At 43.3% G+C, this 15279-nt stretch overlaps 1 protein-coding gene across 10 annotated transcripts in view; it reads right to left on the bottom strand.

Annotated features, from left to right (window-relative positions):
- Positions 1 to 15279, bottom strand: part of ICA1 (islet cell autoantigen 1) — a 138821-nt gene that overhangs the window by 83852 nt on the left and 39690 nt on the right. For all 10 annotated transcript variants that reach the window (XM_084785913.1, XM_084785918.1, XM_084785922.1 and 7 more), the window contains exon 6: positions 13005 to 13203. In XM_084785913.1, coding sequence (XP_084642039.1) covers positions 13005 to 13203 — 199 coding nt within the window. The remainder of the gene's footprint in view (positions 1 to 13004; positions 13204 to 15279) is intronic.

Below are 15279 nucleotides of genomic sequence, written 5' to 3'. Positions count from 1 at the left end.
TCCTAATAATATTCTGCTACATCCATAGATCAGTGTCTCACTTAGCCATCACCAGAGAAGCTTCTTCCTGCAGCAGATGGGAACGACTTCAGAGACCTACAACTGGACAGTATGCAGAAAGTGACAGAACTTGGAGCATTCAATGTTTAATGGGATGTCTACACCACTTCCCTCTCCTCAAGGCTCAGTGAGCCTTTTGGAAGAGGAGGCAGAAATATTTTAAGAGCCAGAGGGGATTGAGGACACTAAGGCAACGAGGCTTTCTAAATCCATCGGGGCTGATTACAAATGGGCTCACAGACCCTGTGGCAGCATGCACAGGGCCTGGACAGGTCTGGGTCCAATGGTGTCCCAACACTGACAGGCAAAGGGGGCATGGGCCCATGTCCCCAATCCAGGTCTATCTCCAATTGATAGCTGCTCACAAATGAAGAATATTTTCTCCAAGAAGGTCAACCTGCAAATACAAACCACTCTTGAGGCCAGGCCCTGTGCCCAGCAGCGGATGGCCAACACAAAACAAACTCAGTGGGATTTTTGGAGGTTCTTTGTCTCACAATGCTCTTATAAGTCTTTTGTGTATATATTATGGTTTCTGGTTTTGTGTTTTTAAGGGATTTGTGTGTGTGCGTGTGTGTGTGTGTGTGTGTGAATGTGTGTTCTCTGCCTTTGTATGTGTTCCTTTGATTTTTTTCCCTTTGGTTCTGTTTCTTCTGTTTGGTCTATTCTGGTTTGTTTTTACTTTATCTAATTATTATTATTACTTAGATGCTTGTTTGTATCCTAGTGAGAGAGAGAGAAAGGGAGGGTGTGGATTTGAGTGGGTGGAGAGGTGGGAGGGAGATTGGGGAGAAGTTAAGTGAGGAGAAACCATGATAAGCATATACTATATTAAAAATATTCTATTTTCAATGAAACAAGAAGAAAAAAAACAAAGCAGAAGAAACCCTTATCCTTAAATCTGTTTATGCGATTCATCTCTCTTGAGAAATATCACTTATTCCTATGTCAGCAGACCCCAGCATATAGTCAGGAGCCAAAGTCTAAATGACAATGGTTGCCTCACAATCACAGCTGGGGTGAGAATTTTAAAAGATGAATGGAGAGAGAGAGAGTGGTGGTCGAACAGACAGAACCAGTCAACTGTGAAGTGTTACCAATCCTAAAGTCATATTTCACAGGATGGTCGTAACAACATAACTCAATTAATGAGCGTAGTAATTTCATTTCAAAGTTATAATGAAGGGCTGTGAAGGCCTTGCTTCTTTTAAGGCTACTCAAGACCACATGACATGGGCCCATTTGGGTTTGGGGCCTCATATCAGTGACTTACTCATCTTCAATAATCAGGTCTGGGCTAACTGTTGAAGACAAGACAGAACTTTACAGTTGTGATAATTTCATTATTCCTGGAATGTCTAAAAATCTTATGCTCAAAGGAGCTGATCAGGATACAAATGAGTTCTCTCGCCCCTACCCTATCATTACCCCATTAGACAAACATCATATTAATTCTCTAAAAAACAAGCAATCATCAGCATCCTTTGAAAGAAATCCCAATCTTCAGGATGAAAAATATCAGTTTTCTATTCAGCCGTTTTTCTGACAGATTAAATGAGTGTATGGCTAGCCTTAGGATTTCAGATCCACAAGGACTCCAAATGTGACTGCCAGACAAAGAAAAGTGCAAAACCTTCATAACTTCATTTCAGAAGCTGCTGGGCAAGCTTTACTGAGAATTTGCAGATAATAATTCAATCATTTACAAAAGGACCATTTAAAATTGTTTATTGTTCCTTTATGACAACTAACAGAGAAAATCGTGGGGTTTTTTAAAACAGCAATTGTGGTGTAATCTTTCTGAAACAGTGACTTGTAATCATTTATAAAGCCAGTTGGACTTGAGAGTGACAATCTACATACATTAAACTGTTATTTCTACTGTCACTGTAAGTTCTGTAAAAAAAAGTGGATTCAGGGAAAATTATTTATGACTTGAATAAAAGCAACTTAGAGTTCTGTAAAGCTATTGGTATTGAAGGCATAGTAGATTTACTGTTCCTGTTTGAAATTAAATAAAACCCACATTCTGCTTTGTATATCAAAATAAACCATCATTTAAAAAAAACTAAATGGTAGGTGATAGCTCCCTAAAATATAACAGTTTTTAAATAAAAATGCTGGGTTAACACATCAGGATGCAACTGTCTTCGTTTATACTGAATTCTAGAAGATGTTAAGAACTGCAACTAATTCATCGTGGAAAATGAAAGGACGAGCTGACATTTGAGCTGGTAGCCAAGAAGAGGGTGCTGTGGTGGGATGTGTAGCTCTGACAGATTTGGAGGCACCCTAGGCAGACCAAAGACAGTAACGAGAAAATCATATTCCTGGACCACAGTGACTTTCCAGTGATCTATAATCTAAGATGACACTTCCTTCAGGAGCTTCCAAAAGAGACACAGGCCAATGGAACAGCCTGCGGTTGGGGGCTGTGGGGAGAGCTGGTTATCTAGAACATCCCTCATCTGTAACCAGTGGAAACACAGACAGAATGAATTCCCCCGAAACCTTCTAGCTGTTGAGGGACTCAGAAATAGCCTTTTAATAAAACGAGTTCAGTAAATGAAAGCTTTTGTTTTTTAAACCTAAAATTTGATGGTTCCCACTGGTTACATACAGTCTTTAGGATTGCATATTGTCATCTATGAAACTCTAGAAACTGGGCTTGCAGAGGCCACCTCATACACAGAAGTCTTAGGAAGAAAAGCCAGACAATTTGGCAAAACTCACAGACCAGCACACACTTAGTAATTCACTTTTGTTCAGAGTTCACTCTGAAACTTGAGAGTTAAGCAAACTTTTCCCTCAAGCAATTAGACAAATATTCTGTGCATATATTCGATACTTCTCCATAAAGTAGCTGGCCTTTTACTCTACCTTAAAAAATTATTTTAAGCTAATATATTAGCTCTTTCACTTTTACAAAACATTTATTTTTCAACCCATACCAACATGTTCTTATAAAATTTAGGTAACAGAATTTTTGTGAGTTGCTATGTGTGGATACTTTCCAGGTTGTTACAATCAAATGAGTCCTTGATAGTACATTAGAGTTTCATTTTTACTCAATAGCGGGAATAAACTTCAGTATAGCAAATACTTAGAAGACTCATGCTGTCTTTGTTTATTATACAGTTGGGGTTCCAAGATGGGCACGCTCCTGCTTCCGCTCTCAAGGAAACTGAAACCCGTGCAGTTACTAACTTGCTCATTGGGTCAGCATCCTCTGTATGGGACGGACTGTGCACGCCAAGTGCAGTGGGAACATGGCAAAGTCAGCAAGGGCTCCTCTGGGTGCTTAAATGACATCTTAGAATTCTATAGGCACAACAGAAGAATGAGGGTGAATCTCTGGGAGGGAGGGGAAGGAGAGGGAGGCACTGGGCAAGGTGTTCAAGGCAATGGAAAAGGTCCAACTTCTAGCACGGTTCCCTATTTCACACACCTGCACACCTACCATGTGAAGGTAACAGAGTCGGGTGGCTCATGCTACAGAGTCTGGACCTGCAAGATGGCTGAATGGGAGGCATAGCAAGGCTTTTTTTTTTTTTAAACTCGGGAATGTAACATGATCCAGTCAGCTTTTATGGTGCAGAATCAGGACCATCATTACTGTGGAGGATGGGAGTCCAGGACAGATCTCCACGTTGAGGAAGACTCCGCTTGAGCCACGGTAGTGAGGAGGAGAGGCAGCACCCGATTCAACAAATACTTCGGCTGTGGAATGATCAGGAACCGGAGACCTCCTGCATGTGGCAAGGGACTAATTGCTGCCAGCCGCTGAAAATGAACCTCCTCCAGCTTGGAAAACAGAACAGGATGTGACAGAAATGTACTTAAACTTCCTTGTTATTTTGGGGATGTGTGTAAATATGTTTACTCGATTTGTACAAAAATATCCCCAAACTTTTAAAGATGTAAACACACCATGAACATTTGTTTGCTGAAATTTAAATCCTTCTTGCCAAGAAATCTAACTAAAAGCAGGAATAATATAAAAGCTGTGAAGGTGTATCAAGGAAGACAGGCTCAGACACTACTGTTTAATATCTCAGCCCATGCACTTTCAAATGCAGAATTATACCCAGACCAGTATTTTTTTTTTCAAAGATGTCATCCACTTGAAAGTAGGTGACAGCAAAGAGGAACAAATGGTCCCGAGAACCTAAAGCTGGGTTGTTCCTCACACAATAGCAAATTTTTACATGAAATGGACAAAGAACACCAACAGCACAAGGCAAGTGTGGGGATAGGAAGTGTGAAAATATTGGGGTAGGTGCTTTGAGAATCACTTGTCCTGTGTTGGAAAAAGCTGGATCATGGAAGAAGGCACAGGGGTGACATGTCATACCTCACAACTCCTATTTGACAAATTACCTGACAGGCTATAACAACAAGCTGTCTTCCTCCAGCTCAGTATGGGGGCAAGCCAAGGCTGTGGCCCCTTCCAGCCAGACCCCTACACTGGAAGATTATTTAGCATGTCAGGTTCTTAACCCTACAAACCTGGGCGTTTCCACATCTATGAAATGGGGTGACAGCTGGGTTATTTTCAAAGTGGAGGGCTCACCTGTGGAAATATGAGGCATCCTGAGAAGGATATTGTGCAAGTGCGGCCAGCGTGCCTGGGTTCTGAGGCAAGCCAGATAGCCTTAACTAGGTTCCTTCTTGTGTGTGCCTGTCTCCTCATTTGCAAAATGTTGACAATAACTATATTCTCTTGATTTGCTTATTAACAGAATTATGTAAATATATACTGGCAAATAGCCTGGAATAGTGCCAGACACAAAGCTTTTGCTGTGTGTTTGCTAAATAAAAAACCAAGAGCATTGTATTATCTCTATCCTCTGTCTATGAGAACAAAGGCTTTGGCATTTTTCAGGCAAAGAACTAGGTGATATGAATGACCATCACTTCCCCGTGTACATTCCCACGCAACCCACCCGTCGACGCAGACCTGCTTAACAAGACCTTCCTTCTGTTCTCTTCCTGCTGTGCTTCCCCGCGGCACCATTCGCTTCTCCCTTCCATGAGACCATGATCTACAATAGGCAATGCCATGAAGAGCAGGGGAAATGGAGGAGTGAGGCTTGGTTAATCATATGGTTTTTTTTTTCTTTCTTTTGTTTTTGGGTGAGGGACAGGATGGGCTGTTTTTATTTCCCATACACTCTCAACTTGCGGTGCATGCTTCAATGTCCTCAAGGTCCCAGACCCAGAAATGGGCCGATGTCATTTACTTTGGTTGTATGCAGAGTATAAAAAAGCCAAGACAGATTGCATCAGAAAGGCAAACATCCCACTTTCTCTCATGTTTAGACCCTACGTTTTCTATAGCCACACACAATTGTAAATGCATGTGACAGGACACAAAAGTAGATGTGAAGTTGTGCAGGGTTACAAAGGGGACCAATGGGAGAGGAGATAGGGAAGAAAGAGGAAGAGTTTGGGGAGGATATGCTCAAAGCACATTATATATTAAAACGCCCTTATAAAACTCAGTAAAGGGCTGGAGAGATGGCTCAGAGGTTAAGAGCACTGGCTGCTTTTTCAGAGGCCCTGAGTTCAATTCCCAGTAGCCACGTGGTGACTCACAACCATCTATAATGTGACCTGGTGCCCTCTTCTGGCGTGAAGGCATACATGCAGGCAGAACACTGTATACTTAATAAATAAATCTAAAAAAAAAAAATCTCAGTATCATATACAATGAATATATGATATTAAAATTCTATTCGAAAAATGAAAGAAAAATTGGAGCAGAGTCCGAACTAGGGGAGTCATATGCTACCTAGGAATATCTCCCTGGTCCTTTCTATTCTCGTGTGCTGATGTTTCTTTCAGATACAGAACAGCCATCTATGGAAGTAGAAACTAAGGGGAAGAGGCTGCACCATTATAAGACATCCCGTGGAAGAACCAGATACACTGCTGTCTTAAGGGCGCTAGAATATTGCACAAAAGAAGACAGAGAGTACGCCAACCTCCTAATGCAAAACTTCTTCCCATCAACAGCCCAAGAAAATGGAAACTAGCACTGCCATATGAGCCAGAGTTCTCCGGGTATCTGCCCAAACGATATCCAGGATGTTCAAGGAGACCTGGTTTAGATGGTAAAATGTATGTGTTTTCACCACAAGTAGAAGTTAAGAAGTAACCAACTTTTTAAAAAAAATTTATTTATTTTCATTTTACGTTCACTGATGGTTTGCCTGCATGTATATCTCTGTGAGGGTGTTGGAGTTACAGTCATAAGCTGCCATGTGGGTGCTTCCGGCAAGTTGTGAAGGAGCAGACAGGAAGTGTCTTTGCAGGCCTTCAGCCTCTCTGGTGGTTACTCTCCTCTGCCATGGCATCGTGAAATCAGCGACAGACAGTAAGGGATACATGGAACATGGTAAGTATCAACACCCTCCCCTCCCCTGCTGCCAAATTTTACCTCAAAAATAGGCGGCTGGCCTGTGTGGGTGACAGGTTCCTGACCCTTGCGAAAGCATTACTATCTGTATGCAATGAATATGGCCAGCTTATACACACCAAAGACTGCTCCTCTGAACAAGAATTATGAATGTAATATTCTGATTTTTTTTTTCTAGCATTGAAGGAGGTAAGTGGACTCAGCAAGATGAGAGTGACCTTGAGGCGGGAAGCTGACACACCACAGGAGGAAGGGCTTGCCCATCCCACTGGCTGTACTTTTTCACAGATGAGCTGACAGACCGCAGAGCTCCATGAGCTACCGGGAACGGCGACAGAAGGAGGAGGCACGGTGATTCCACCCAGGAGATGCAGAATCAGACTGAGACACAACCAAGCATCCACAGATGGGGGCAGGTAGTGCCGGGGACGGAGTGGAGCTTGACTCGAGGACACAAGCTCCATCCTCCTCCCTCCCAGTTTTGGGCAGGGGTAGCCTCCAGCTCTGCTGGGGTTATCTCTTCTGAGGGTGTTAGTCCAAATAGTCTTAGTGTAGGCCTCAAGCAGATTTTTGGAATTTACTAAGTTCACTGGGAGAAAAAAATCAATAAAGACGCACAAAGGCCCAAAGGCCTCATCTTATGAAAGTCTGAGTTGAAAGCAAGGCTATAATTATTAGTTCCCTTCCAAGTCATGCCATGTGAAAATGCAGGCTTTTCCTATGGCATTTTGGCAGCAAGATTCAGTCTTCTTGGGGGACCACAAATAACAACTGTCCTAGTTAAACATCCAAAGCAAAAACAAACACAGGCACATCCCAAACCAACCAATGAACAGGACGAACTATGAAGCAGACACATGTAAAAGAGCATTAACTTTAATAAAAGGAATTTTCACCTCACCTCATAAAAGGGCTCAGCCCATATGTAGAATTCTAGAATGAGAAGACGCAGAGGAAACTATGGAGTCAGCCCTCTTCCTCTTTTTACAGGAACTAAGAAAAGCCCAGGAAGGTTAAAAGCTCTCCTTACATACTTAGCGTTGGCCCACTGTACAGACCAAACAAATTACTGCCTCTTCACTCAACCCAGCTTGTTGGTGGGTCTCAGGCCTTTGAATTGAATTGTGTACTGGGCTTTGTGCAGAGAGGAGAAATACAAGGCAGAAACTGAAGGCGTCCATCACAGGGCAAGGAGAAGGGGGTGGGTGGTGGTGACAATCCTGTAAGACTTCGAGGCTCAACTCCCTTGGGACCTGCCCTCAATTGCTAAAAGAGCCTGACCTCTGACAAGAACCAATGATTTCAGCAGTAATTAATAAACCTGTCAAATTAATTAACCCAAGTCTTTGTTCACAGGGGAAAATAGGGAACATCTATTATCAATACTGCTGTTTTCTCAGTCACTGACCAAACTCTTAGGCTATACCCGTCACCACTGGGATCCAGGGGCACCACTGACGGATAGCTCTAGTAAGGTCCTACCTAGTAACCTACAGGTGCTCGGTACTCAGCCTTCCTGTAATGTGTCCTTTGACCCCATGATTAGTGAATTGACAGGGCTCTGCAACCTAATGGTATCTCTAGCCGAGACAGACAGGCCAAAGAATCCCAGCACATGCAGCACAGCTTCTACCATGCCTTTCAGACAGCCTTTTGAATCACTGTGAGCAAACATTAGACAAATGCTGCCGGGTTCCCTTAAAGCATTTCATAAACGGCTCTGCTTAAGGCACAGCTTTCCATACCCTTGTCTACAAAGGCTGCGTCCTACAAATGCCCAAGTATACGTTTCCATACTATCTCTTTAGAGGCTTCAGAACTATTTCCTTACACCTAACACGGCTTTCATTTCCATTTAGAATAATTACCCTCCATCCCATTTCTGACTTTCAAGAAAAACAAGACACTTAATTGACCACAGGAGCTCTCAAGGGCACAGGCTTCCGAGGCTCTGCTGGGGCTCACAGCTCTAGCTGATGTAATCTGCTACGAGGAGGAGCTGCCTTCTATTTTTAAATCATACCCTTTCATTCCGCCTTCAAAGGGCACATATATCACACACTAACTTTGCTCATAAAATACCTCGTGGTACCAGGGTGTAGCGTGTTGTCAAGAGGAGCTACCCGTTGCACACGGGCAAGCGGCACCACGCCCCGACCACCCGCCGTGTAAATCCACCCATAGGCTCCTACACTGCAGCCTGGAGAGAGGCTCCGTGTGGCCTCTCTTTCCAGGCATCTCCTTCCTCCTGGTCATTTTGCCAACGAACAGAGAACTGGCAGGGTTCTTCCAGAAGGCCAGGGTCAAGCTTTCCTCTCTGTGTCCTCAGTTCCCCACACGAACACTTAACAACAGCTAATGCTATATGCAGCGCCATCCACAGCTTCTGGGCTGCAGAGGGTGCTAGATCATTTGCTTCGTTTAATTTTAAATTTTCATTCATCTGTCCTGTCTTGCTCACCGTGACATTGTTGTTCGAAACGTTTCTTGACATTTGGGAAATGCTTGGGAACACAATAATCTCGGCTGGAGGTGAAAATTCACTTGCAATTTGACATTTATTTATGTTTGTTCTGCTTATTTCTAAAAATAATAAAGAGCTTTGTAATTAAAGTGACACTCTCCTGAGTCTGCCAGAGGTCAGAACAGTGTGTTTCTCTCTGGTCTCCATCCCTCTGTGACTCCGTCATGCCATGTTTCATCTTGTTTGTACTCCTCCACTCCCTGCTCTGGCATGAAATCGGACCGAGCTTTTGGGAAGACAAATTTTGTAACACCCATTCCCTTCTCAACACTCTTCCTTTCCCTCCTTATAGCTTTTCTCTGGGCCTGCTTCCCTCTCAGGCCCTGTTGCTGAGGCACCCCTGTCTCCACACCCATCTCACTTGGGCCCTGGCTCTAGATGTTACTGTGGCTTCCACCTCGGGCCTATGTCAGGCAAACACTCTGCACTCTGTTGTGCTCCACTCCCTCTGTCCAGGTGCTTCCGATTTGCCTTGGTTTCTTTACTGTCAGTGTGATAATATACTCGGACAAAAACAACTAAATGGGAGAAGGATTATTTTGGCTTATTGTTCAAGGTACAGTCTGTAATGGTAGCAAGTCCAGACGGCAGAAACTTGATGTAGCTGGCCATATTACCTTCATGGTCAGAAAAGAATAAAAGATTTATGTACACTCTCAACTTACTCTCTTTTTTATGCACTCAAGGACTCAAGCCATGAAATGGTGCTGTCTATGACTAAGGCGATCTTCCCACATCAATTAATGTAAGTAAGATAACACTGTCTTCGCAGGCATGCCCAGAGACCCAGCTCCCAGGTGATTCTAGCTGGCAGCTCACAGCATGAACCATCACACTATTATTCACTTTCTTTTTCCGGGGGGTGGGGGTGGTGGTGGTGATGGTGGTGGGGGTTGGGGGGGGCAGCTGCTACTTCATCTGGGACTCCCAGTCTAGATTTTAGTTTTGTTTTGTTTCGTGTTACCATTTCAATACACTGAATTGTGTTTACTTGTTTTGTGTCCAAGGGATCACCTAAGACAGAACTTAGTGATAACACCATATTCCTCTTTGCTAACTGGCATGTAACTGGGCTTTGGTATCATTTGTTGAATGAGCAAATAAATGAAAGAATACATTCTGAAAATTCCAAATGGCGGGGGAGGAACCATGAAGTAAGATATACAACTTTGTCTCTTCCAGATGATATGCAGTCAACCAAACTTAAAGCTACAGTTTTATCAGCTGAAATATTGAGGAGGAGAAGATGGTGGGGAGGAGACAGCATTAGCATACAGGACTTCCCATTAGCCTTCCTTCCCGGGAGCCCAGCAACGTCTGACGTCATCACCTGCTGCCGCAAGGTGGCCAGGTGTATGCCAGGTATGTGTTGGATAAAGTGGATACCACCAGCCTCTTACACTCTCTTGGTTTCTCTGCCTTTCTCTGTCTCTCTTTCTCTGTACCATGGGCACCCTCCCCTCTCTCTCCCCCTTTCCCACAACAAACCTTCTATCAGATCTGTTGTGTGGCCCCTTTAATCATTATTGTAACAGACAGGACCCTGAGGACACACCTTAAGCATAACTGGGTCACTGTCCCAAATCACTTAGGTAGCACCTTCCTGAGTGATAATCAAGAGACTCTGCCTAAGGTAAAATCCCACTGGGGCGAGATTCTAAGGCTTCCTTAGAGTTGATTTGCAAATACACTGTAGCCGAACAGAAAACTCACTCCAGAGCAAACAACAAATCAGTGCTGCCACCTCTTACCTGTGCAACCACACCTATCAACTTCCAAAGCACCAGGAGGTCCCCTACATGCAGTGGGGGTGCAGAGGCATCTGAGGAGAGATGGACTCTGCCTGGAATCTTGCTACTTGACACGTAAGTGCTAACTCAGGGCCCGGCACTGGACTGACTCTGGGCTCTGGAGAGAACACTGAACTGGGGGAGAGTCCACTCTAATGAAATACACACGAAGATAGTCTTCTCTCAAAAAATTCTTTCCCCAAGTCCAAATCCACCACATCCAGCTGTTAAATTGAATCCAGCACACATAGGATTAGGAAGGCAGCTGCAGCTACTAGTACACAGGAAAGGATTTTTTTTAAAAAAAACCAAACCACCCATATTTTCCAGGATCAGGAAATAGATGACATTAAACGATGGGAAATGTTTCAACGTTCAAACCAAATGACGAAGGACTTGGTTTTTGTTTCGCCCTTACACAGCTAGCAACCACCCCCCACCAAACAAAACCAAATAAACACAAATCCCTATGAAATTCTTCTGCCTTTCAGATTAACTCTGTTTACTTGTATTATCTGGCACGGTGGAGGCACCCAATAGCTGTTCACTGAATGAAGAGCTCATAGGCAAGGCATTACTATGAAGCTGCCTTTGCCACTTCTGGGTAAATTCTTTGGCTTCCCTCCCTTTGTCTCTTGGTGGGGAAACTGTACATATTTTCAAAGATTCAGGCTTCCATTTCCTTGCTTGACCTCAGGTTAGCTACCTACCAAAAGTGTGTGCTGATTAGGGCACACATTAAGGCCACACTTAATAAAACAGTATCAGCACTGTGCCCTGGAGCCAACTTTGTTTTTCTCTCCTTCTTTCTTTTTTCTAACACCCATTCCATCCCTAGTCTCCTCAATCTCCAAATAAAATACTAATGACGAAAGAAATGACTGCCTAATTACAAAGTCAGCAAACTTGCAAAACAGCCTGGGCCCTACCAGTATCTAGTTGCCAATCCATAACCATTTGGTTTGTTTACTCCCATGAAGCCTGGCTTTTCTCCTTCAGAAGATGAACAGTTCCATTGCATCGACATCGTTGATGAGAAACTTCTCAGCCCCACCGAGGCCTGGGCACGGTGGCCTGCCTTACTGAGAAGGCACATGCTGATGTGCAAAAGACTAGAGAGAAAATGATGCTGGCTCCCTTTACAGGGAGGGAGTCTGAACTACAAACCAAGAGAAAACTTAACTTGGAGAGGAATTTGTGCTGCTCTACTATCTAGGTCAAGAAGTGATGACCACTGTCTTGAGTAAGAGAAGTTCTTTCTGTCCCTGCACTCCCACTCTTAACCTCCCGCATACCAGCCAGGGTTCCGGGCTCAGAGTTCCAAAGTGATGTCCCTAAAAAGGAATTTAAGCCTTTTAGGCAATTTTTTTTTCCATTATAAATGGATCAGTTGAAATGACTAAGGGAGTTGACACAATATTATCTCAAGCTTAACATTTGGCTGAGTTTTGTTTTGTTTTGTTTTTTTCTTTCACACCCTAAAACACACCCATTTGCCCAAACAAAGAACTACCAAGATTGTGCACAACAAAACTCCTGCCACATGCTCAGTGTTCGGCTGCCACCCAGTGGTAGCACGCATTCCTCGGCACAAAAGGCTCCAAATGGCTAAACTTACACAATGTGTTTTCAAAAACAAAAAGGAACTGAAGATTATTTCTTGGCTGCTCACCAATTCTTCCAGGAAAAATTTAAGAGAAAATTCACTTCTTTGGCTCCGATTTTCCTCAGAAAAATTTCTGAAGAGGTTGATAGCATGTAAGGTCAATGTAAGGACCATTCAACCACACCCCAGTGCCTATGAATACATCACAAAAGGATTGTTATTATTTTACTAGTTTTAACATGACAATTAAAAAGGCTTGGTAAACAGTCTCTTCTCACAGTTTAGATTTGTGTGATCCACTGGATCTTTAGTGGGGCATTTACAAGTGACAACCTTATAAAAAAAAAGTGCACATTATATAAAAATCTGACTTCAATTAAAACCAGCTACTAAATTCCAGCCATTTCCAGCCGTCTCTTATCTTATCCTTAGAGAATTATATATCACATTAATTGGTATTCTGTCACATTAAAAAAAATGTCAGCAATGATTAATTACATCCTTGGTGCTTTTGAGTTACGTCTTCCTCATCAGAGGGATGCAAATCACACTTCACTGCCCTCTAGCAGGTGCCCCTTTGCCAACTCCCAGAAGACTTCCTACCTTGCGGAACTTCTCCATTTGCTTGTAGAGGTCTGGATCCAGCTCCTGAGACACGTCCTTCATCCACAGTAATGCCCCTCTGTATTCCGTCCGGCACTGCTCCATGCGGTTCACTGTCAGCCAGGTATCAGAGATGGCGCGGTGTCTAAAAGTCTCTACTTCTTGGTGAAACCGACACAAAGGGTTTCGCAAAGCCAACCTGTACGAGAGGGCATCGCTGGAGTCATAAAACAAAGGAAGGCGACAGCTTCTGCATGCATCACTAACTTGAGAATTTAGAAAACTGTCTAGAACACAGATGCCTCATCGAGACACGGCAGATACTAAGTAAAATGTGTGTGAGCTTGGGAATCATCAGGAGATTGCCCACATCCCTCTCCTTCAGCTTTTACTGAACTGGACCACTGAGAAGCACTCTGTTTGTGCTGCTGGGTGGTCCTGGGGCATACAGTATTTATCTGAAGTAGAAACAAAACCTAGGTCAACGATGGATAGTCAAGGCATGGCCATTCCTATTTCCTCTAATTCCATTCCTGGTTGCTCCCTTTCTCTTCAGGTCCCGAAGTTCGGGCTTTCTGTGGTGTGATGGCGCAGTCATGACAAGCGTATCCTTGACCTGGGTGACTGGATCACTCCTCAAAGGTCAGGGCACCTGCAGTTTGCTTTAATAGAAACAGGGTTGCAGTGTGAACTGAGAATTTTAAAATGACTTGGGGTAAAATCACAGTTACTGAGGATCTAGGGTGTGTCAGTATTATCAGCTAGGTTATATGATTCAGTCCTCACAAAAAGAAAATAAGAAACCAGGTGTGGTGGCACCCAGGTTTAACCCCGGTGGAGTAGAGGATCAGAAGTTCAAGATTACCCTCAGCAGACCTGGGCTACCTGCGATCCTGGGTGCAGAGAGACAGAGTGGCAGAGAAAGAGGAGGTGGGGTGGGGGTGGGGAGAGCGGGAAAGGGCCAGAGCTGCAGCTCAGTGCTACAACTCTCGCCTGGCACTAGCAAAGGCCTGGGTTCTGTCTCAAGCATAAATCATAAAGAAACATCACACCAGGAATGAATGTATAGTGTACAGTGGTGTAAAATTAGTATAACGGTCACCATGGCCATAACAAACTGCCATTTATTCATAAAAAAGGAAGGTGTATCCTAAGTCGAGGCCAAATATTTATTTGGGTCATAAAATACTATTTCTTCCATATTTGAAACCAAAAAAAGCCATGTTAGACAAATCACACTTTGAAAACATATACTTTCTTTTATCAAACTTATTTTTATTTCTAATTTTCTCTCTTTCTCTTTGTGTGGTGTGTGTGTGTGTGTGTGTGTGTGTGTGTGTGTGTGTGAGAGAGAGAGAGAGAGAGAGAGAGAGAGAGAGAGAGAGAGAGAGAGAGAGAGAGAGATGGACAGTCAGACACACACACACAGACACACAGACACACAGAAATAGAGACAAAGAGACGAAGAGTGCCCTTGGAGGCTAGTGATTGCTAACTCCCTAAAGTTGGAGTTGGAAGTGGTTGTGAGCTACCTGGTAATAAGAATCAAACTTGGGTAGGTAGTTTATTGTATATATGTGTAATAATATAAGTGTATATGTAAAAAATGAATCAAGCTTGGGGCCTCTGCAGGAGCAATACACACTCCTAGCCTCAAGCCCTCTCCAGCCACACAAAACGGGTTCTCTACAGAGTTTCAGGGTAAAGGTGCAAACAATAAACATAATAGGAACATTTGACACTCCATTTGCACGCAAAGTTACTCAGCCAAAGGGGCAATGGCATTGGTGAGTGGAAGTCAGTTTCCAGCAGTTCCACCAGTGTCTACAAAGACACTGCTGCAGTAACTCTTAAGAAAAAACACATCTCTTTTACTATGTTCCCCACATTTCTTCTCATCTGTAATATATTGTTTTAAATGTTGAGCATATCTATGACAGCAGCTTGCTCACACTGTCCTATCTACATGTTAGAACTCTTCTCAGAAAGTCATGTCACTGTGCCATGAGGTACGCTCATCTTTTATACTGGTGGTTAAAATGTAAAAATATGCCTTTTATCCAACAGAACATGAAACAGACACAAAGCCTAAGAAGTAAGTCACCAGTGTGAAGTTTATAGTGTGGAGGGAATCTATTTAAAGACATAAACATCCTCAGATGGCTCCCTGAGGACACTGCTCACTTTCTGAGTCCTCTCCTCTTCCTCTAGACTTTGTATATTTTCCTACATTTGCTGAAAATGAAAGTTGTATACAAACTACTTTCGATCCCTT

This window comes from Acomys minous (assembly GCF_964271855.1).
Source record: "Acomys minous genome assembly, chromosome: 6".
Lineage (NCBI taxonomy): Eukaryota > Metazoa > Chordata > Mammalia > Rodentia > Muridae > Acomys > Acomys minous.
This window is presented reverse-complemented; position numbering and strand designations above follow the sequence as displayed.